Source organism: Prinia subflava, chromosome 8 (assembly GCF_021018805.1).
Source record: "Prinia subflava isolate CZ2003 ecotype Zambia chromosome 8, Cam_Psub_1.2, whole genome shotgun sequence".
Taxonomy (NCBI): Eukaryota; Metazoa; Chordata; class Aves; order Passeriformes; family Cisticolidae; genus Prinia; species Prinia subflava.
The window spans coordinates 288,980-311,574 of record NC_086254.1 but is presented as its reverse complement, the minus strand read 5'-3'; the positions used below and the strand labels follow the sequence as shown (position 1 = coordinate 311,574).

General features: G+C 46.9%; 1 protein-coding gene across 3 annotated transcripts in view; it reads right to left on the bottom strand.

Moving 5' to 3' along the window:
* Window positions 1–219: 219 nt before the first annotated feature.
* BAZ1B (bromodomain adjacent to zinc finger domain 1B) overlaps window positions 220–22,595 on the bottom strand; it is a 44,011-nt gene continuing 21,635 nt past the window's right edge. The window contains exons 11-19 of one of the 3 annotated variants that reach the window (XM_063402292.1): window positions 16,545–16,643; window positions 15,949–16,126; window positions 15,318–15,503; window positions 11,129–11,276; window positions 9,472–9,619; window positions 7,278–7,396; window positions 4,839–4,987; window positions 3,087–3,190; window positions 220–405 (exon numbers count right to left, since the gene is read on the bottom strand). In XM_063402292.1, coding sequence (XP_063258362.1) covers window positions 360–405; window positions 3,087–3,190; window positions 4,839–4,987; window positions 7,278–7,396; window positions 9,472–9,619; window positions 11,129–11,276; window positions 15,318–15,503; window positions 15,949–16,126; window positions 16,545–16,643 — 1,177 coding nt within the window. In that variant the 3' untranslated portion in view covers window positions 220–359. Of the gene's footprint in view, window positions 406–482; window positions 2,570–3,086; window positions 3,191–4,838; window positions 4,988–5,019; window positions 6,810–7,277; window positions 7,397–9,471; window positions 9,620–11,128; window positions 11,277–15,317; window positions 15,504–15,948; window positions 16,127–16,544; window positions 16,644–22,595 lie in introns of those variants that run through there. The other 2 variants (XM_063402291.1, XM_063402293.1) reach the window with 2 other exon arrangements.

Below are 22,595 nucleotides of genomic sequence, written 5' to 3'. Positions count from 1 at the left end.
ATCAGGATGGGGGCTTGGGACGCGGCAGCAATAATACTTACTGCAAGCATGGCTTAGGTTGCAAAACGCACTTCAACATGAAAGAAGAGGCTTTGGGGGCAGCCAAGCCACGCTGGGGCAAAAGAGCAGAGACATCCCAGCTCCCCATCACCCTTTGTAGTCCCTCCAGGGGTACCCAGTGCCACCCTGAATGAAACAGGAGGACAAGTGTCACACTGGCACGCTGCAGGGGACAAGGAATAAGGACTGCTCCCCACTCCAGGGGCAGGCAGAGCACAGCCCTGTTCCTTGGCCCTGGGAAGGGTAACAACACACCAGCACAGTCCCAGAAGTTGATCTGATGCTGACTCGCCATTCCTTTACTCCACAGCTCCATTTGTGCTCCATAAATGTCCAGTGGTGGCTCTGGGAAGGCAGAAGAGAGCCATCTCAGACAATCCCAAACAAACACAGGGACCTACAACGAACTCACAAGCCACATCTACAAACACAAGTACATAATGTTTATTCTTAAGGTTCCAATTTATTACAAGTACAGCCCTTTGCAGAAACCCCCTCCCCCCAAATGACACTGATTTTTAGAAAACGTGCAGTTCCAAAGGTTCCACCATGTAGGACCTGCAGGAAATGTTCTCTGGGAAACAGGACAAAACAGCCTCTGAAGGGACGTGCGAGATACAAATATCAGTGCTATTTTGTGGGGCAGGGAGTGAGGCTGAGGAGAGGGAAAAGGCTGGAAACTTGCCTCATCTGCAGTCACTGACAGTCCAGAACTGAAAACAAGTACCTGTTTAAAAAAAAACCCCAAACCTAAAATGCTCACAAAACTAGGCTGCAATTTGTAATTGATGATTCTTGTCTTCTCAAATCTCAGGAGCTACAACAGCTTTTCTGTTACAAAACCAGCATGAACAGCCCCATGGCCCATTTATTCCAAATCAAACAATGCTGGGATAAATTCAAGCCCTGATTGTATAATCCAAACCTGTCATGATGTAGAGGAAGAGAGAATGAGAAAACAAACCCTTTTCTTAGGGAACAGTCAGCATCTGGGGCAGAAGGAGCTGGTGCTGGGCCATGGCACAGGAACAAGAGTGTTACTACAAAATATGAGAGTGTGGCTGAGAGAGACTGGGATCCCCCTCTCACCCCTCAAAGTCCCCTGATGTAACTTCTGCTACTGGTAGGAAAATGAGTTTTAAGGAGGGGGAAAATATAAAGCAAACACGATTTTATATAAACTGTACATGTGCCAAAGCAAGACAAGGGTATCTTACAGGTGTTTTTTGTACAAGATCACAGCTAGAAACAAGCCACTTTCAACTAAAAAATTAATTTAAAAAGTTACATAGCACGTTTCTGCTGCTACCCTGGCCTTGGAGCTCTCCTTGGGCTGTACAGACAGCTGTACTCTCCAGTTTGCTGCTGGCACTTGGGGCATCCAAAGGGCTGCATGACTGCGTGCAAGTCCAGGTGAGCAGAGAGCCTCCTCTTGGCATGCACAGCTAGGCAGCTGAGCTCAGAGCCCTCCTTGGACTGAGACCTCCAGAGACTGCTCCCCAAGGAGAGGGGAAAGCAGGAGCATATCAGAGAAGTGGTGTTGGGATGCTGGTGAAAGCCAGACCATGGTACACCTAAGTGCTTGCTTGCCCCACAGAACCTGGAACCAGGGCTCAAAATTAACACCATATAAATATATATATACAAGCCCGAGCAGCCCATTGGCCTGATAGCACCCAGTCCTTCTGTGGAGCAACACAATACCCCCTGCACCAGACTGAGGCTGGTGTGCTCACATGACTCACAGCAGACGGTCCCACCACGCTCCCGCTGCTTGCAGAGGCAAAGAAGCAATTCATTTCAGGAAACCGAGTGCCTGAGCCGGAGCACATTGGTGTTCCTCAGCCCAGACAAGCTTGGTCAGGCCCTCCCCTTGCCCTCCCACCTTCCCCTCCTGACAGGACAGACTCATGAAGAGCTTTGTGGATTCTGGAGGAAGCTTTAAGTAATCACCACTCAATGGATGACCAAATACTTGAGGAAACTGCAGAAAAATTAAAACTAGGATGGGCACAAGGGAAGGCTGGAATAGTAGAGAAGTTGCACGCTGCTTCTCATTTCCCTCCAGATAACCCATCCGACTGCCTGGCAGCACCAGAATGCCTGCTCCAGTTCTGGCTCTCCCCTCAGTCTCCCCATCTCTCATTTCTTCCTCTTCCGCCCCCGGGAATGTTCAAGGGGCTCTGACTCACTGTCCCCTTCCTGCTCCTCCAGTTCCTGGCACCTGGCAGAGAGCTTCTTGCGTTTCCTGCGTGCATATGTGTGGCCTGGCAGGTGTTTGTGCACCATGTCAATCAAACACTGCTCTGTCTTCTCCAGGCAGGACAATACGTGACTCCCGTTCTGGTTGTAGCGCTCAGCATTGGAGAACACCTGCTTCATGTCAGAGAGGAACTCCTGCACAGAGCGGTAATTGCCACAAGAGCACTTGCTCTGCATAGTCTGGAAGTCCATGGGGTTGCTGATGACCTCAAAGTAGTCTTCAGCTTCCTCCGTGGTCACTGGCTCCCTGCCAAAGGAAGGGCCATAGGGATAGGAAGGGAATGCCGACCCTGGGACTGCTGCAGAGAAGTGGGGTCCCGCCAACCCCTTCACCCCTGTGGCACCCCTGACCTGGAGCCCCACAGTGGTGCAACAAGCCCAGGCAATACCTTGACAGTGTTATAGATACATCAGCCCTATGGCACAGGAATGGAGCACAGGAGCCCAGTGAGCTGGTTCAGGCATTGGGAAGGTCCTCAGTCACAGCACCTCAGTGCTTCAAAAATCCAGGGGGCAGCAGAGAACACCTACCTCCTGCATCAGCCCCTTCCCTGCTACCTCAGAAGGGCACCACATCTTCAGTCCAGCAGAAGACTGAGAACATAGTGGTTTCTTCTGGAGCAGCTTCTTCCCAGATGACTTGCTTTTGGAGCCCTAAGTCTCCCAGGTGGATCTGGCAGGATTGCACCAAAGCCAGCCCACACTCCCACACTGCCTGCAGCTTGAGCCTCCTGCCCACAGAGGAGGACACCACTTGCTCTCACCTGAAGGGCCAGCTGAAGCGGTACTTGATCAGCTTGCTGAGGATTTCCTCACACTTCTGCAGCTCAAGGTTCTGGCGACGTGCTGTCCTCTTTGTCTGAAGGACCTGCCCACATAAAGGGTGTTGGTAAAAGGAGGGAACTGCTACAGGCTTTGGGGTTCAGGAAACAGCCCTGAGGCCAAAGGAGCTAGCTCTTAGCACAGCCAGGACATTTCTTCCCTCTGAACATGGCGAGAGGCTGCCAGTGGCTCTGCAGAGGAGCAGTGGCTGCCCCATCCCTGGAAGTGTCCAAGGACAGGCTGGACAAAGCTTGGAGCAACCTGGTCTAGTGGAAAGTGTTCCTGCCCATGGCAGAGGGGTTGGAATGAGATGCATTTAGGGGCCCTTCCAAGCCAGGCCATTCTGTGATTATGACATGCAGCAGCTACTTGGGTTTAGACAGCAGTCCCATTCATGAGCTTGATGGGAACAGCCCACAAACAGAGCTCTCCTCTGGTGGCAGGTGGCTTTTTCAAAACAAGTTCAAAGACAATATGGCCACAACAAGCAGCCAAAAAATAAATGTCAACAAATGGAGAATGTGAATTCCCTCTCCCCGCCTCCTCCTGAGCTTGTGGCAAGCAGCACCCAAGGCAGACGGAGAAGCACTTGTGCTGCCGTTCTGCCTTGGCAGAGCAGACTATGCCATTTCAAATCCCAGGGAGCAGCTGGTGCCCCGAGTGCTGCTGTCCCCACACAGGCTCAGCACAAGGTCAGTCATGTGCCCAGGGACCCAGCACAGGTCACACCCAGCATGGAGACATCCCCTCAGCTCCCAGATCACAGCTCATGAGACATCACTGCTGAAGAAATATTGAATGACAAGAAGGCTCTACAGCAGAGGGCACTCACTATTCTGACCCAGCTCTGGTCTCTTCCCAGGACAAATGATAAATCCTGGCAGAGTCGTCTTCTCTGAGCCAGTGTGCAGATATTCCCCATTGCAACATTCCTCTGTGCTGGCTGTGGCTGCCTATGTTGGGCTTGCTTGCCTTCCAGTGTGTAACACGGAACACAAGCCAGTCCCTCAGACCCAGCGTGAGCAGCAGTGAGCCCAGACCATGAGCAAAGAGAGTGACAGGACACACCAGCACCACTAGTGCTGGTCATGGGACAGATGGCAGATCTGCAGGGCACTGTGATGTGGCTGTGGGGCTGGAGTATCCTCACGTATCCCCTATGGCGTGTAGCTTCCCAGAGACAGTTACTGCAGCTCCCCCCACCCAGCACACACACACTGCTCTGTGCAGGAGCCTATGGTTTTGTTCTTTAAATATCAAGTGAAACCTAAACCAGCCAAATTATGCCCTGGAAGTTGGGGAGTGACCATACGGAAAACAACTGTCAGAAAATGGCCGAGGCTGGGGAACAAGGGTCCAGCATTGCTGGCATTCCCTGGCCATCCAGGACCCCCTCAGTTCCCCCACCTCTCTGCAGAGACATATGGATACTATTTAAAACCCTTTAACAAGCTGCAGGCTGCCTGGTGCTCAAGGGGACAATGTGTGAAAGTGGCTGGAGAGGGATGCTTGGCATATCTGTGCTCCGTCTGCAGCAGGCCCTTAAGGGTATGTCTCCTTTGTTAACTCAGCCCAGCCTGGGCTTCCACTAGGATTCAGGGTATTTCTCTGTGAAGGGATGGGAGGAAGCGTGCCACCTGCTCCGTTTATAACTCACGATGTGAGCAATCTCACGGGAGCAATTTGGCTCTTACCAGCTCATCAATGTCTGCACCGTTGACAGGTGCTGTGCGCTGCCGGGGTCCCCGTGCAGGGTGAAGCATCTGCTTCTTCTTCTGGTGCCTTCCCTGCCTCGAGGAGTACATGGAGCCTTGCTTGCCCCGGGCTGCCTTCCTGGGCCTCACTGAAACAGATAAGCCATGGGCTTAGAGGCCTGGGTGCATCTGGAACCAGACACCACCAGCCCTTTTCCTCCCACACCAGGCTGAGCCTCACTCAAGCTGGTGAGCCTAGGGACCACTCGGTCTCATGTCAGCTGCACTCTCACACCTTCTCCAGAAGGGGATCTGTGGGTCATCACCTTCTGCCCAATCAGGCAATGGCTAGCAACAGCCTGCTGCTACAGGGTACTCACACAGAGCAAATCCTCAAGCTCCGAGGGAGACCTGGGAGCTCCTGGATCATCCACTGCAGGTCACAGCAAACCCCTCTGCCTGCAGCACCAAGAGACCCCAACACATCAAGGCTTGAAAGAGAGACAGGGAAGCAACGCAAGGACAGTTGTCTCAAACACTACTACAACATACCCTCCTGAAAGCACTGGGAGCAGAAACTTGAAATTTCCTTGGTTTCCTGCTGCCTCCTTGCTCCTCAGTTTTGGGGATGGGTGTTTTTTCAAGTGGCCCACACAGTGGGATAAGCCAGCTGGTAAGCACCCCTGAGAAGGGAACTGTGTGCAGGGGGAGTGTCAAATTACCACAGCTGGGAGCTGCTCCACATGCTACAAGTGAGAAACAATGGGATTTTATTCCCCAAGAATAAAATCTGCCTTTCTGTAGGATGTAATGTGGGGCTGCCACATTACATCCTATGAAAAGACACTTGCCTGTGTGAGTTTGTCTCTCTGAGCTCCACACTGGTGGCAATGCAAGCATGCTGACGCACTCCCTTGTCTTAAGTTTCTCCCATGACCCTCTGTACAAGGAGAATGTGTTTGCCTTCCCATGTCAAACCTGATCCCAAGTCCTTGAGCAAGCTGTATCCAGCACACTGGATACTTCAGCTGCAGCCTCTGATCCAGCTATGTCCCATAAATCATCATGCTGAGCCCCCCCATGCCGGGCGTGTGGCAGGGCCATGAGACGTCCGCCTGCTGTCACTCTGCTGTGTGTCAAGCGTGCAGCACGTGCTAAATGTCTGACAATCCAACATTCTAGGTTAGATCCCTCAGGATAAACGCCATGAGGATCAATGTGACTTCTCTATTAAAACAAAAGTTTTCCACAGTGACCTTTCCATGTTAATGCTCTCTAAAGCCAGGGGTTGCATTTAGCACTTTATTTTTAGTGACTAACCCTCCAAACCCTTGCTATTGTTTGGAAAGCTTGGCTCAGCTTCTGCCTTGGCCATGCAACACAGGCTGAACACACTCCAAGTGTGGACATGGATACACTGCAGGACAACAAGCAGTGTGCACAGCCGTGGTATCAGTGAATAAAGTAAGGGAATCAAGGCTCAAGCCTGGATGGAAACCCTCAAAAGACCATGGGATAATCCTCTGAGTCCCAGCCTCAGATGGATTCCATCTGCTCTGTTTAAGACAAGCTGCAGTTAATGTTATGTCAGTCAAGGACAGTTTGACAGAAAGCAAATACTGGCAGTGTGCCATTCCCAGACCGAGCTTTTCAGTGCAGCAAGTTGCCTGAGACCAAATCAAACTCCCCTAGAACCAAAGTGGATACACATACTAAATATGTTTAGGTCAAGAAGCAGACATTGAGGAGTCTAGAAAATAGTCTTTTATTCCTCCCAGCTGCCCAGGAATGCTCCAGTTATGCATCCCAAGTAGTCTCTGGAAGTAATCAAAAGGTGCTTATGGTCCAGGCCACACTACACCTGGAGCACTGTGCCTTCCCACTGAAATAAAGAGAGGAAGTGCTAGTCCTCCTATTTCAAGATGCCTCCTCGCCAAATCACTAGAAGTCCTGCACTCCAGGGGTTATGAACTGATGGGGAAAAAGAAAAGAAAGGAAAGAGGGCTGTGATGAGAGCTGCCATAAGCATTTAAACAGTTTCCAGTGCACAACAAATCCTGTAGGCGCAGAGACTGTCAATCCCAGGAACTGCTGGTGCTGCCACTGCTCTGCAGGCTCTCCTGACACCCCTCACCCCACTGCAGTCTCTACTGATCCCTCTCAGCCCTCAGAACAGTGTCATTAGTGTCCCCAGGGAGTGACTGGGCAGTGAGCAGTTTCAATCTTTGCTAGTACTGAACACATCACGAACAGCCAAAGGTTTACTCCTGCTCCCCAGGTAACTACAGCATAGCCAAAGCCTTCCCCTGTGACATCTCCTGGGCTTATAGCTGCTCTGCATGAGGGAAAGCACAAGTCCCAAAGAGGATTAGTATTTCAGATACTGAAGGCAGGAGGGTTACTATTTTCTGTTATTTCCCTACATGGTCAAAGCCTTACATTTCAGTCCAGCAACTTCATAATCTTCTTCTTCCTCCTCTTCCTCCTCAGCATCTGGTTCATCAGACACTTCCTCACCTTCTTCACCTTCATCTTCAGGAGAATCCTCTGCATAGTTCCTAGAACAAGGCACGTATACATATTTGTGGTACAAGAGCCTGGGCATCAGTGGCTCCGGGGGCCCTGGTATTATTTGGGCTGTACAATAAACATCAGGCTCAGCCCAAAGCAGTTTGCTATATTCCAGAGTATCAAGTAATAGCTACAGCTCAAAGGCCACTTCCCCATTTTTATCTGGGCTGAAAATTTCCAGCAGCTGAATCTGGGTTTTTTTTTGGTGTTCTAGGCACTGTGACCACCTGGCAGGAGAGTTTAAGACTGTGATTGCTGCATAATTACTTCTCCCTGAGAGGACGATTTGCTATTTGCCCAGGTCTGCAGGCCCAGCCTAAAGAGTTTCAACAGGGGCTCTTTTCCCCGCTGGAATATTTTCTGTATATTAAAGGAAACAGATTGGTGAACAGAATGTCAGGCTCCTCGCATGCTGAAGTCAGAAGCCACGCAGACTCCCTATCCAGCATATTCTGGCTTCTCACTTGTGACTCTTCAATCATTCACAGAACCATACCAGGGACACCTCTCACTAGAGCAAAGTTGCTTCAAGCTCCATCACTTCCACGGATGGGGCAGTCACAGCTTCTTTGGGCAATCCGTGCCAGGGCTTCCTCACCCTCACAGGAAAAAAATCTCTTCCCAATCAAAATCCAATTTAACCCTGCCTTCTGTCAACGAAGCCATTCCCCCTTGTAAACAGTATCTCCCCATCTTTTTTGCAGGCTCCCTTCAGGTACTGGAAGGTTGCAATTAGATCACCCCAAAGCCTTCTCCTTTCCAGGCTGAACAATCACAACTCTCTCAGCCTTCCTTCACAGCAGAGGTGCTCCATCCCTCATACCAACTAGGTGGTCTGCTCTGGACTTGCTCCAACAGGTCAATGTCCTTCCTGTGCTGGGGATGCCTGAGCTACCGGCAGCACTGCAGGTGGGGTCTCATTCTCATTAAAAGCCAGCATGCCCAGGCAAAAGGGGACACAGGTAAAGCTGCTGTGGGAGTCTAAATCCCCTGGAGAAAGAGGATCTTGAGCAATAAAATGAATAAAACTTCCAAACCAGAGGGTAAAAGATCTGCCAGGCTGACATTCTTTTCCCATCTCAGCCAGGAAGACAAGAGCAGAAAGCAGGTAACAGGACAAGTGTTCCCTGATGGCTCTGGGCCAGGAGCTGAGCAGCTTGCAGGTGACTCTGCCACATCAAAGTAACTATGAACTCAGTCCACAACAGCTGCCTTTAAGCCCTGTCATTTCTGTACAAGCCTGAGGAACTCTTAAATGGTGTCCAGGGAGTAAGTAATACTTTTAAGGCCATACACCACCTGCACGGTACTGGCTGGCACACCTCTATTGTGCTGCCGCTCTGTCAGGGAGGATATGCCGGCTGCTTCTGCATCAGGTGCCACTAAACAGCCTCACCTCACTGACACACGGAGAGATGCAGTACAGTCACCACCAGCAAAGGACACTCACTGTAAAATGCTTAAGTTCCAGCTTGCAACTCAAAAAACCAACCTAACCCCCTGTGGTTCAAAGGAAATTACTCATATCTGTCACACTTCTTCAAATCATGTTACCTTTGTCACCTTATAAGGTGCTCCTGTCTTGCTAAGACTATCAGGTACAGAAAACCATTAGAATGGCATTTTGTAGCCTGACTTGTCATAGCAGAGTAGGGATTGAGCTGCAGCCTTGAGTAATGTCTGCTTTAGCTTACAAGAACTCCTGTAACCCAGCCAAGAGACCCACAGAATTGCAGCCACCCAACTACATGAAGAAACAACCTTTGGGAAACAACAATCCTTAGTGCAGCTAATTTTGGTGGTTGTTTTGCACGTTTTCATTTCCAAACCCAAGTTATTAGAAAGTTATTAAAACTCATGAACTTGTAATGCAATTGTAATGAATACAACACAGGTGTGCTAAACTTACATACTGAAGAAACTGCTTTTCTTCTGTTCCAGTGCTGCTTTAACTGGGTGATTTCAAACCTTTTAAAGGGCTTTGCTCCAGGCTAATTTGGGTCTTGTGAAAAGAGGCCCAGGACTGTGCTGTAACAAGGCTACGGGCAGGAAGGTCACTCACCTGCCTCGTGAGCTGCGCCGGGCTGTCGAAGGCTGGCATGCTGGGCACTGCCATTCCCCATCTGGGATCTCATAGAGTGCTGGCCGCAGGCAGAACAGGTGGAAGGCCTTGTTACACTCATCACACAGGATCAGCTTGTCATCTTCACCTAGGAAAGTGCAGCTGACTTGTAACAAGGCCACAGCCTCACTCAACCTGAGAGGCAGAAGCAGCTGCATTGCTTGAGGGCAGGACTAAGCAAGGGAAAGATGCAGACTCTCCTCTGAGGGCAGGGACCCTTTCTCTGATAACCTTCCTTGGGGATCCTCCTTTCTATTCCACCACTTTATTTATGAACAGCAACATTTAAAAACAAAAAAACCCAATGCAAAGTCCTTTACCCTGCAAAGACTTCCCTGGTGGCAAAGATAGAAACCTGCCAGAGGTTCCACCCAGACAAACATGGGGAAAGAGAAGTTTGCTGCAAACAGGACCCCAGTGCTGTAAGCTAAAAATGGAGCTATTCTTGTTCTGTGTTCAGTCTGGTTAACCTACATGGTATATTCTTTCTACTCAGGATAATGAGGCTACACTGAAAATCAGTATGCAGCAGGACTAGTCTCTCTCTGTGCTTCCCACTGATGAAGGCAAACAGGGAAAGCTTGCTTTCTTGAGCCAGCTTTCTTTTACTGCAAGTGGAAAAAGAAAGTGCAGAGGGCTTGCCAGCTTGTCTTTCTTTAACATCTCAGTTCTTAATTTCTGTGAAACTACTGTGTTAGTCTCAGGTGAACCGCCCCTTACTTTTGCCTAGGAACTCCTCTCAACAGCAGGTAGGATAGTTTTGGCACTGGTTTGGAATACCCCTGAGGTTCTGCAGTGAAGGCAGACTTTGCACCAGTTCAGCCCTTATTTCTCTGAAGGGATGAATGGCAAAGCCTTGTGGTAAACCAAAGTTACCCAGCAGTCCCCCAAGCTCTGCCTGTCCTCATTTCCCAGTACAATTTCAGCAAATACAGAAGTGGTAAAGCAGAATGTACCACCAGGCTCTTTCCTCCAGTCACCCATCCAACAGGTGAGGTTATGGCAGAACAAATACCAGCACCCCATCTTCTACTTCACCCTCCACCTACAAGACTCTAAAGCCTTCCATTCTACAGTGCACACAGAGAAAAGTATGCTCTCGTCACCTGTTTGGTGACCTCCTCAGCTCATTGAGCAGTTCTACTCCCACTTAGGCCTCAGAGCAGCAACATCCCACCTCGCTTTCCCCATAATAATCTTTCCAACCTCTTCTTGCTTGCTCCTTTTCTAAAAGACAGGATTAACTGACAAGGCTCAGAGACACAAAGACCATTCCAACAATGAAACTCGGGAATGGACAGTTGAACAAGTGTTCCCAGAAGGATTTATAGATGACTTTTGTCCAAGTACCCTAAATATCCAGGGGATAGCAGCTCTGCAATACTGTGTACTGGTTATGTAAGAATGCTTTACTGGAGTCAGGGTCAAATGTTTCTCAGAGATTGGTGCTGTTTACTATAAATCCTGACATTCAGAACTTAAATTACAGCTACAGTCAGAGTGACAGACTACAAGGGCACATAGCCTAAGCAGAGCAGAGAGGTGACAGCATCCAACTGTTGCACAGATAGGAATTCCATGGGGCGGGATTGCGTACCTTTCTTGCGACACACTTTGCATCTGGCATTCTCTGCTGACATATCCCACTTGATACAGGCATCCAGCATCCCCAGCAGTACATGCATACGGGAGAAGGTCTGGGCCTCACGGATTGCTGTCTTCCATTTTTCCATAGCTGAAGCAACCTGCAGACAAACCTAACAGCTTACAACAATGCACAGACACAGCTCCTTTCAGTCTAAAGATGTTTTAATATCCCTTAGCTGGGACCCTTCATAACCGAAGCTCAACTCTGATACTTCTTTCTTTCTGTGTCACCTCAGCAGTCCTGGTTGTGGTTTATCCATACCCAGTCTCCCTGGATCAGACAGTTTGTTCATAATAGTTGACCGTTTTGCATTTCACAGTCAGGCTGAATCAACCTACGTGAACTCCACTAAATACTTTCTCTGAAGGTCTAATCCAAATAATCAGCAAGCTAAGAAAATAAAAGGCAGAAATCTAGCACTGTAAAATGTGGGATGAAAGCTGTGGAACAACCAGCAATCACAGTGGAAGGAGGGTTGAAGTGGCCTGTGCTGCCCTCCAGTGGGTACCACACAGGCACCTGGACCTCAGCAACACCCTTGTGGTCCCCAAGCTGTTCAGGTGGCACAGGGGACCCTGTTCCACCAGCTACAATTACACTGCACAGGCATTTGGACCCCCAAATATGAAACCAGCTGCTTCCCTGAGACAGGATGGTCTCAGTTTATCTGAAAACCCAGAAACTGCAAATGAGGATGACAACATCAAAGACAAACTCTGCACCAGGGCAGCTGCCAGGATCTGTATGGAGCAAGGCCAATGGGAAACCATACATCCAGCTCAGGTTTGAAAATATAATTTTGATAAATCAGAAATGCAGCAGGACAGAAGTTATGCAGAGCCATGTCCCTCTCCAATGGTAATCCTGTGCTCTACAACAATGAGGCAATGGCCCAGACATGACAGGGACATAATAGGCCTCAAGTTTAATTTCTTCTACCCCAGGAGAATGAAAAAACAAACAGTGGCGTGTCAGATGGGAAAATCTAAACTCTGCAGCTGACAGCAATTTGGGAGCCAAGCAAAACCTGAGAGTTTTGCAGAGTTGCACATTCTCCTCTGACTGAATCTGAGGAAGCACAGCATGTATTAGATACTCAGAAAACACACAAACTGTTCTGAAATGCCAACACCCCTACTGCTGTTGCTGGTGTGGATCCTGGGAGAACCACCAGAGACAAACGGAAAGCTGCCCATCCCACTGTGGAGGTTACCCAGCTCTGCGCTCTTTCTCTGCAGAGCATTGTTGAGGTGCTTCACATACTGTGTAATTGATTTTCCAAGGAACTGTTCCATGGGTTTTGCTGTTAACATACTGAGTAACTGCTGGGCCAAGATAAATCTGCAAAATCTGTTGGCAAGTTCTGCTGAGGTATTTCTCCCCAGGTCTGTGGAATTTAACAGAAAAAAGCATCAGGAGACTGGCATTTGAATAGCACCAGTACCAAGGGAGTTCGATTTGCCAACAAGGCAAAATGGGAGATTGGAAGAAGTTACTTAAATCCTCTCCTGACTGGATAGGAGCAACCTAGCAGGGAAAACTAAACAAAAACCAACCCCCAAAATAAAAGGAGAAGTACTCAGTCACATGTCAACCTCAGAGTGACAGAAACACCTTATTTGGTAAAGGTGGACAAGCCTCTGGACACATAGGCTCTCACCTGACACCCTGAGCTGAAACCCCTTGGAACAGCTATAATTGCTTGGTTGTGAAGCCACTCTTTGAGGTATTGTCTGCAGGTGCAGACTGACTCTCCCCTTGCACAGACTACTGAACGTGGGTCACCGGGGTGGTAACCCACCCATGTTCTTCACTCTGCTCACGCTGTTGTGATGCAATGTCATGCTGCAAAGAGGTCACATATTCCCTGTCCTGTTATGGGACAGTCCAGCTTGCTACTGCCACTGGAAAATGGGAATGTTTGCATCAACAGAGGCACCAGCCTGATTTTCAGGAGCAGCCACAAGCCAGGTCTCACTGCAATCCTTTGCCACTCAGCAGTGTGAGCTCCAGCAATGCAGCTGAGCCAGCAGGAACCCTTAGTACAGACAATTATGTCAGCAAATGGGTGCCTGTTAAGCTACAATTTGTTTCTCACAGGGAAAATGCGACATCCCCATACCACAGGGCTGCAATTCTTCCTCTGTAGTCTGGAAGTACACTGAGTGTGTTTTTCCAGTGTGGCTATGCTGCATTTTACCTGCTATGTGCTCTCAGTGCAGTTCTGACTCACAAGACTTAAAAATTCTTGGCCTATGCAGGAGATTTTTCTTCAGAATAGTCTGCCTGGCAGTCAGGGATTTTCATCAGATAACTGTATCTAAGAACAAGGCTGCTCTTTCAAGGTCATCTGTAATGGTTTTCTGCTTTAGTAAAAAAAAAGCTTATTCCAAATAAATTGAGGTTAAAAAAAATTGCCAAACCAAACAAACCAACAAACAACCCCCAAAAAGTTGAACATTGCTTGTACCACCACAAGGGTCTAGAAAAGTCTGAATGAGATAGTAAGCACCACACTGCATAAATAAATGCTCCAGAGATATTGGCATGACACTAAAGCCAGTGCTTGGGGGAGGGAGACCTGCACAATCACACTTTGTGACTGTGTTGTAATAAATCTGATGCTACCCTGAGTGTGCCCTAGAGGTACAGCCCTCATGGTTACAGCTCTAAGGCAGACAGGAGTAAGGCACAATATTGTGCTGTTGTAGAAACAGGAAATATGCTGATCCAAGCCCTTTCTGCCCCAGACTTCCCTGATTTTTACAGCACTCCATTCTGCTGAGAGCTTTCAGGATACAGCATCTTCCCCTTATCCTTGCACTTAGGAGGGAAGATTCAAAATTAGAAAAGTTTAAATACTTCACGAGAACTGAAGAATGTGAAAATTTCTAGTCTCTATCCAAAATATCCTGCTAACACAGCAATGGGCACAGCTTAGCAAAGACCTGATATTCAAACAAGGGTTCAGCATATACTGACAGGAGCTTTAAAAAAACCACCACAGATCCACACCAAAAAAACTACCCCAGCATCACGCATAGATTCCCAGAAGGGTTTGTTGGGAATTTAAAGATCATCTTGTTCCAACTCCCTGCCATAGGCAAGGACACCTACCGCTGTATTAGGTTGCTACAAGCCCCATCCAACCTGGCCTGGAACACTACCAGGGATGGTGCAGCCACAGCTTCTCTGGGCAATGTGTACCAGGGTCTCACCACTCTTATAGGGAAGAATTTCTTCCCAATATCCACTCTAACCCCACTCCCCATCAGTGTGAAGTCATTCCCCCTTGTCCTGTCACTACATGCTCTTGTAAATTAGTCTCTCCCCACCTTTCTTGCCTGCTCCCTTCAGGTAAACACAGGTGGAGAAATACTATTTCTTTTTTTATGTTGGAACTTTCAAGTACTTCTGCTGATCCAATTCTGATATTGTTGCCTCTGCTGAAGTCAATGATCAGTCAGGGCAGAGCTGAGGGTCGTGGGGCAAGTCTTGTCATGGGACATTAATGTCCTGTTCAACTTAGTGCATAGAAACTACCCCTGAACACAAGTATCCCTGCTAAGGTGAAACAGTGGTACAGCACAAGTGCCTGCAGTACCCTTCCCAATCCTCTGCAGCTCATCTCCATCCCTTTTAATAGGAGAAGGCACATACAGCGTGTTTGCCCAGACATCTCCCCAAGTGCCTCCACACATCCAACAACTTATATCTCCCTTTGCCTAATGTGGTATTTACCTGAATCTCACTCCCTTGCAGTTACCAGAACCTCAACATGTCTCTCCTTCTCTTTAAGGACCAAAGCACCATCAGTCCTCTCTGACAGATACAACTCCAATTAAGTTCAGCGAAAATGCTCCATATTGTACTTTTATTTAAGCACAACTGTATGGAAGGAAGTTGACCCATTTCCTGTTCACAGAGAGAAAATTAAGTACCTCCTCACTATTATTTTTATTTTCCCCATACAGTTACTCCTCAAAATAAACAGCGAACACCTTGGCCCCATAAACACCAAACACACTCAACTACAAATCTGGAATGGGAGGAAGTTGCTCAAGATTTAGTATCCCATGAAATATAATGCAAAGAGTTCTATTGCAAGACCGAAACAGAGCCCTGAGGTAAACAGTACCTTGGCTTCTTCTGCCATTTTCTTGTCTTCATCTATCTCCTCAGCCTTGGCAATGTAATCCTCTCCTTGGTGTTTCCTTCTCTTCTGCTTAGGGGCCATGAAACCTTGCAGAAACTTCTTAACAACACCAGCCTGGAGCGCAATCACACACTCTCCAAAATCCTTTAGGCTCTCCAGCGAGTACACCTGTTGGGAAGAGCATACGACCCCTTAACAGCTGGATATTACTCTCTCTGCTGCTTCAAGTGGGTCTCCAAATGGACATCTGTGGTATCTAATGCAGTGTGGTTATCTGCCACACCTGGTTATGGAATTGGCATATTGCTGCTGTGTCAACAAGACATGCTGGCTTTGATATAGAAGATAAAAATCAGCTATGGAGTTCTGCTCCATAAATAAGTCTGTCATGGGAATATGAAACAGGACAACTGAACAGGACACTCAGCTCCAACATTATGGCCCACCTACACCTCAAGCCATCAGTGCTGTAATCTTGAAATAATTGTTTAAAGGAGAAATAAGAAAAGCAATTTCCTGCTCCTCTTGTCTGACAAGAACAAAAGACTGAAGATCTTCCACAGAAAATATCATGTCATACTTGTCTCGTTCAGTATTTTGCCTGTTCACTCACTTTTGCTTCATATTCTGGTGTCACATCAACATATCCCAGGCCTCCCTTCTGCAGCCGCGTTGCAACCTCAATCAGATCACTCCGGAGGTAGTTCAGCAGTTCCTGGTTGCCATCACAAGATTTGAGACCCAAGTTCTGTTTCCGAGCCAAATGAATGGAATGAGTGACATCCTGATACCTGGAAAATCAAACCCAACCTTTGAGTACAGGAACAGCACTGTCCTGGGAGCTGGGTAGGCTCTGGGACAACAGTCTCCATTGAGAGCTATGAGCTCTACCAGTGCAGAATGTTCTTTGAAAGACACATGAAAGCACGTGGCAGTTCTGGCTCAGAGCAACCAGCACTGCCTTTGTTCCTGGTTTCAAGGAGCTATTTAAAGATTGACAGAACTTCCTCAGTGTTCAGAGTGTTATTTAACAAGAATCTGCCCAAGAAAACCAGCAATTACTCAACCTGAATATCTTCCCCTCTCCAGCATGGGAACAATCAAAGCCCAGCCTGGGATGCTGCCCCAGGAATGGCAAGGCTTGCTGTGTGCCAAGGACGTGCTCTGACTTGGAGAAGGCACACATAGAAAAACAAAGAGCAGGCTCACTTTTTCTCCAAGCGCTCCTTGAGCTGGCTCTCCCTTACTCCTTGGGGGTGCAGGCAATCCAGCAGTTCATCCAAATCCTTCTGACTGTCACAGAGAAACCTGAAACATAGAAAAATGCACCTAGATCACCTAGGGTGTCTCTGTGACAATACAATTTCTTCTAAATAGTTCCCAAGGATCAGTAGGTAGGGATAAGAGGTAACCTATATCCTGACCCCACAGAACAAGGTGAAACACTTCCAGGAATGATGGTAGAAGAATTCTGACTCAGGTTGGCTTTGTTTCAAGGTCCCCAAACGCAGCCAATTCCAGGGTAAGAAAAACAGAATCAAAATAAATACAAAACTGGTTTATAGATGTATTTTCCCTATTAAGTTTATTAAAACGCTGGCATTTAAATTTAGTTGTCTGCCCCAGGGATTCTATTCACTACTCTGCAGTTCGTTCAAGTGATCTGAATGTCATGTTAGATGTACTAGAAAAGATTAACACACTATGCACTGACAGCACGGCAATTTAATAGTATGTTTTTTCACTAATCAGAAGTCTCCAGATTAAAAAGGGGATGTCCTGAGTGATCCCACAACTGCTGCTGCTGGAGCTGTGTGCCTGTGCAGGCTCTGTCTCTCCAAGTACACAAGTCCTTCTCTCTAAATTTGTCCAAACTTGAAAGGTCAAGTGCAGAATCTGAAAACCATATTGATCAACTTGAAATCTTCGTGCTCAGGAATCCTTGAGGACAGCGATGGCCATCAGCATTTAGTCCAATCTAAAATGGGAATACTTTCACAGAGTTCTCTAAATTAGATATTCTTTCTGCAGTTCCAGAGTACAATCATGTTTGCATGCTGAGCTGTACATTTAAATGAGTTTTAAGATAGCCTGAAATTCTGCGTTCCTTCTTTTCTTTCCTGTGTTCCAGGAAACCATGGGGCCTCTTCATCTCATGGGATGTGGATTCAACTCAAGCTTACAGAAAATATGACTAATTCGCTGTCTTCTGTAAGAGGACTGCTCATTAGAAGAGGGAAAACAGGAAATCGGAGAGTCAACCTTATTTGGAAACAAGTGCAAAGGACCACTCTGTGATCCTTACCAGAAAATTCCAGATCTAATCTTTCTTCTTGGGCACAAGCTGAGATAAGCCAAGCAACAACTAGAGAAAGATATTGTTGTGGCTCCTCTTAGAATACCAGTCTCGATGATGTGTATTTTTTTGGCAGAAATACTTACTAAATACCATATCTGAAAATATTTCATAATTCTAGTATGGTCCTACTAGGGCAATGGCCTCACAATTCACATTCAGCTAGGAAATTCCTTACTCTAATAGAACATAGGATTGTTTATTCAACAATGGAAGGAGGATGTTCTTTAGCCAGTCATCTGCTTCAGTACATCTGACCCTGTGGAGCATCCTCATTGGACCTTGAGATCAAAACCTTTGGGCACCACTAGTCTCTATATCTCTCTCTTTGAACAGGACAGAGCAGCTTCAGATATCCTTCAAACACTAGAATCTGTCACCATCTGGGAATGGCATAAACCACAGTGCAAACCATCTGCCCTACAAATACTCAGCACAGGAGTGCTGGTATTTCCCAGATAATGTGAGATGGATTGCCCAGGTCATGACAAAAAAAAAAAAACCCTGACATTGTTGGTGAGACAGTATGGAATCCAGAAAATTATCCAAGATAAAGATAACCACATCTGAGCTTTCCCTGCTTTCTCCCTTGGAGATAAAGCAGAGGGGGAAAACTCACTGCACTGTTTTGTCACATAAAAAGGAAAGGGCACTGTAAACAGCGGTCATGTAGGGTTTCTATGCTCCAGTATTTTGGGCGAAGGCAACACAGGCTGCTGGGCAGCTGCAGAAAGCAGCTCCCACCCTTTTAAGAAAGCTACTGTTAAGCCCTGATACAACTTTGGTCCCATGTTCCTGACATGGGACAGGGAAGGAAGAGAATCTGCAACAGATATTTAAATCTTCCCAATTCACCCTGAGAGTAAGAACTGGGATTTCTGGGACAGGAACTGATCCACCTAAGCCTGAACTCAAGTCAGAACCTAAGTCTGATCTTCAAAATACAAACATATCAGAGGTATCATGTTAATTTGATTAGTGACCCCTTGCTGCTCTGTGCAGCCACAGCTCCTGCATCCCAAACTAGCTCCAGGCACTCCCTACCTATAGGAACTACCTGCACATCCAACTGGAGCTCAGCCACCTCCAGGCTGGGAGCATGGGCATGGTAAGACAGGGCTAGCATTTTAAATGGGAACAGCAAAAGTGAGTCTTGCAGAGGGGGACAGTAACATAGTTGGTGCTCTTCATGTGGCCTGGCACAGGTTAATCACACGCTCCAGAGTGATGGGAAAGATCCCTTTGGGAAAGTCAAGACCAGGTGGGGGTCTTCAAACTGATCTACAAGGAGGAAATCTTGACTGGTGTAAGGGCTTCCTGCATTCCTAAAGAATAGCCTAGATCCTCTCCTGACACTTCTAGCAGCACAAGCCAGCTGACTGGTCAGCAACCAGAACAGAAGGGACAAATGGCATGAGCATCAAGTCAAAAGGAGTTCCCAGTATTCAGTCAGGCTGAATATTCCTACCTGTTCTCAAGGTACAGGCTGCAAGGAACACAGAAAGCTCTAAAACCTGGACTAAGGAACAATGAAATTGAGAGGAGAACATCTAGAGGAGCCCAGGACCAGGACCTGCTCTGGAGGGTTGGTGGAAACAGGGGAACTCCATCTGTAGAGAACAGGCATAAGAATGGAGTCTGTCAGCACCCACTTATGGTTAACTCAAATTGTCTGCTGAGGGGACCCACCATACCATGCTGAATTCCTAATAGATGAAGTTCAATGGCAGTTACTCTGCAGAGATGCCACTGTTTCCAAAATTCAACTCCTTTCTGATCAGGATGAGCAAGAAGTCTCCCGCATGCTAATATCCTGCCAAGGCTGTGATTCTTCCATGGTTCTTGCAGGAAAAACAAGGAAGTACACAGCTCACAAGCACTATGGACACTATGTGTATGGACAGACACTTCTTCAGTGCCTATGTGCCCAGAAGATTTTTTAATAAGTATCAACATCTGTGCAAGTGGACCACAAGGTGAAGAGAGGGAGTCTATCTGTCTGGAGAAGACAGAAGTAAGCAAGTGTTTATGATGCTGCACTTTAGGACAGAACACTGGACCCTCTTCTTTTTGGGAGTATTGACAGCAGAACCACTTCCGGGAGATATTGTTTGTGTAACTCTTGAAAGAAATACAGATCTATTTCTCCCTTTATCAGTGCCCTACCAGCACCCATTCTCAAGGGGAAAAGGGGCAGGACTGTGAAATACAACTATTCACATACAAGAAATTAATTAAGAAGAAATTAACTAATTAAGAAATATAAGAGTTAATTTGGTGTTCAATTTCAAAGTCTCATCACTCTAAAGTATACAATGGTAAAGCTAAAGATGCTCTATATGCACTGTGAGGCTACTCAATCCCATGTCCCACATACCACTAGGAAAAGAGACAAACAGCAGAACTTAAAGCAGAACACAAAGAAATCAAACTATCTATGCACATGCCAAAATTATGACTTATAGCTGGACAAGTCCTTGTATCCAAACAACAAGACACAGAGATATCCAAGGACTTCAGTGTGGGCTTGGGGCTCCTCAGGGAGGAGACACTTCCATAACCATTTATGCTCAAGAGATAAATTTATTTATGCCCAGGATTTTTTTTTATTACTTAATTATGCTCATTTTTGCTCAGGGATAAAGATCCCTCACATTTGTTTTTATCTTTAATGTTCTCTTCAGCTTAAAGTCCTTGAGATCAATGGCAATGGCCCCAGAGGAAAATACAGAAATAGGAATATGGATTTCCTCAGAGGGAAGTTCTAGTTCCTGGCTATCCTTTGAAGTAACAGCTGCCAACCTGTCATTTGGCTTTCTGTGGATGCTTATATGTAAGTAGTGGCAGGTGTCAGACAGGTACTTAGCAAACAGACTCTAAGAAGTTCCAGATCTTTAAGGAAAAGCCTTTCAGCTGAGAGACCTTATTGCTTAGCTGCAGGCATAGCTTTGGGTGCCCTATCAGTCAGGGAGAGACAGCCTGCACAGCACTCAGTTTGAAGGGGTTATGTGTCCTTTGAGAAGCTGCCTCTGTGCCCCTGCTCAAGGGCCACGCTTGGCTCAGATCTTCCACCTGCACTGCTGCCCCTGCCTGGAAGAACAGGCACAAGATTCTTATAAAAAACCAGCAAATACTGTGACTGTCAGCACTTAAAAGTCCTTCCTAGCAGGGATGAAAAAAGACAGAAATTAAGGACGCTGTGGCATAACAGCTAGCCAAAAAAAAAAACCCCACGCAGCTCAGTGTCTGATGTCTTGAGTTGTTGTTATTCCTGTGCCGTCTGAAAATCAACACTGAGTGGCCAAAAGGCAGGCAGGTATGCAGTCACAGTTATTCAACCTACCCCTCCAGACTGCATCATCTTCTAGTTTAAGGACTCCTCTGTGTGCCAGGACAATTACCTTTGCGCTTCCTATTCCTCAATGAGCTCCTCTCTCAGCAATTTGTCCACTGGTGCTTTGAACAGGCGCAATTCACAGATCCACAGCAGTTGGTAGCAGCCAGTTGTGTTCCTCAGCTGCAGAACCTTCCTCTCTATTTCAAAACAGCTTTTGCTACCTGTATTTCCTAATCCCTTTTTTCTTTATCAAAGAAAACCTCTTTAGGAGACTTGCCCAGTTTCCTCTAGCCTTACTCTCCATCTCCCTGCTGACCATACAAGTTTACCTTATTTCCGTAATTTATTCAGCATTTCTTAGCCAATTATCCTTTGATGCAAAGAGCTTCCCTCTTCTCTGAAGGCAGACCATGTAACAATAGATTGTGTGAAGCAGGACTGTTCCCCAAAGGGAAAAGAAAATTATTTTGCCCTTAAGCCTGTACTTCACTTTATCATTCTTTTTACTTCTTTCACTGATATCCACCACAGGTTGTAAGTAGGCTTTCTTACTTTTAACAGCTTCCTTATCCTGATGTGAACTCAAAATGTTTTGTTATTGCTGCTACAGTTTTGTTTCCAAGTTCCTCAACCTCTTTTTTTTCCAAAGGTAAGAGGCAGAACTTGCTCTGACCATTAGTATGGGAACTCTAAGGCAAATATTTTGAAAGTGTTTTGGGCTTCTGGCTGCCACTTTAAGCTTTTTTTTTTTTAAGAAGCTTTTTAATAATTTTTGTTGCTTTTGTTCATAAAAGGAGAATACTGTCCATTATGGTCACTCCATACAAAGCAGCCCTTAGTGACAGAATATAATTCAGCACTGAATGTGTCCAGGACCTGGTTCCAAGAGCTGCTCCTCCCAGGCTGTGACTGGTTGCTCCATACAGCACTCCTGCCTTTGTCATCACACTGATCTCCCTCAGAATGTTTTGGGAATTGCCAACCTGGAAGAGCACATCAAATACTGTGCTTTTTCAAGTTCAGCCTGGAGTCACAAGTTGGTGGAATTCTGTTTTAACTGTGTTAGCTCATCCAATTTGTCTCTGTGCTGCCCTCCATGGCAGCAATACGCTCTCTAAATTCAAGCTACTGTTATCCTTACAGAATGGGTCCTTCTCCTGGAACACACCTTGCCATCTCTGCTCAATAAAGATCAAGTGCTAGAGGAGGTAGTTAGGAAAAGCAGAGGATGTTCCTGTGGATCACAATCCCTGTGCTGGACTCATTCCCTAGGAAAGCCCAATTGCCTGAATTTTGGCAAGATGTGCAAAGGCCCAGACTGGTAATGGGGTGGGAATTTGTCATGGGAGGATGGGACAGTGAAGGAAAGCACAGAATTCTCTGATATCCTATGACCTGCTGCTGTGACAGAGCAATACCAAGAGTCAGTACTTAGTGCTGATGGTTCAGATAAATCAAGACATTCGTAATTTCAGCCTCTTTTACAGTTCTTGGTAGGGGAGCAGGTACATGTTTAGTAAAGTAGTTCTGACTGGAAACTATTCTTTAGAGAGTTTAACTCTATCAA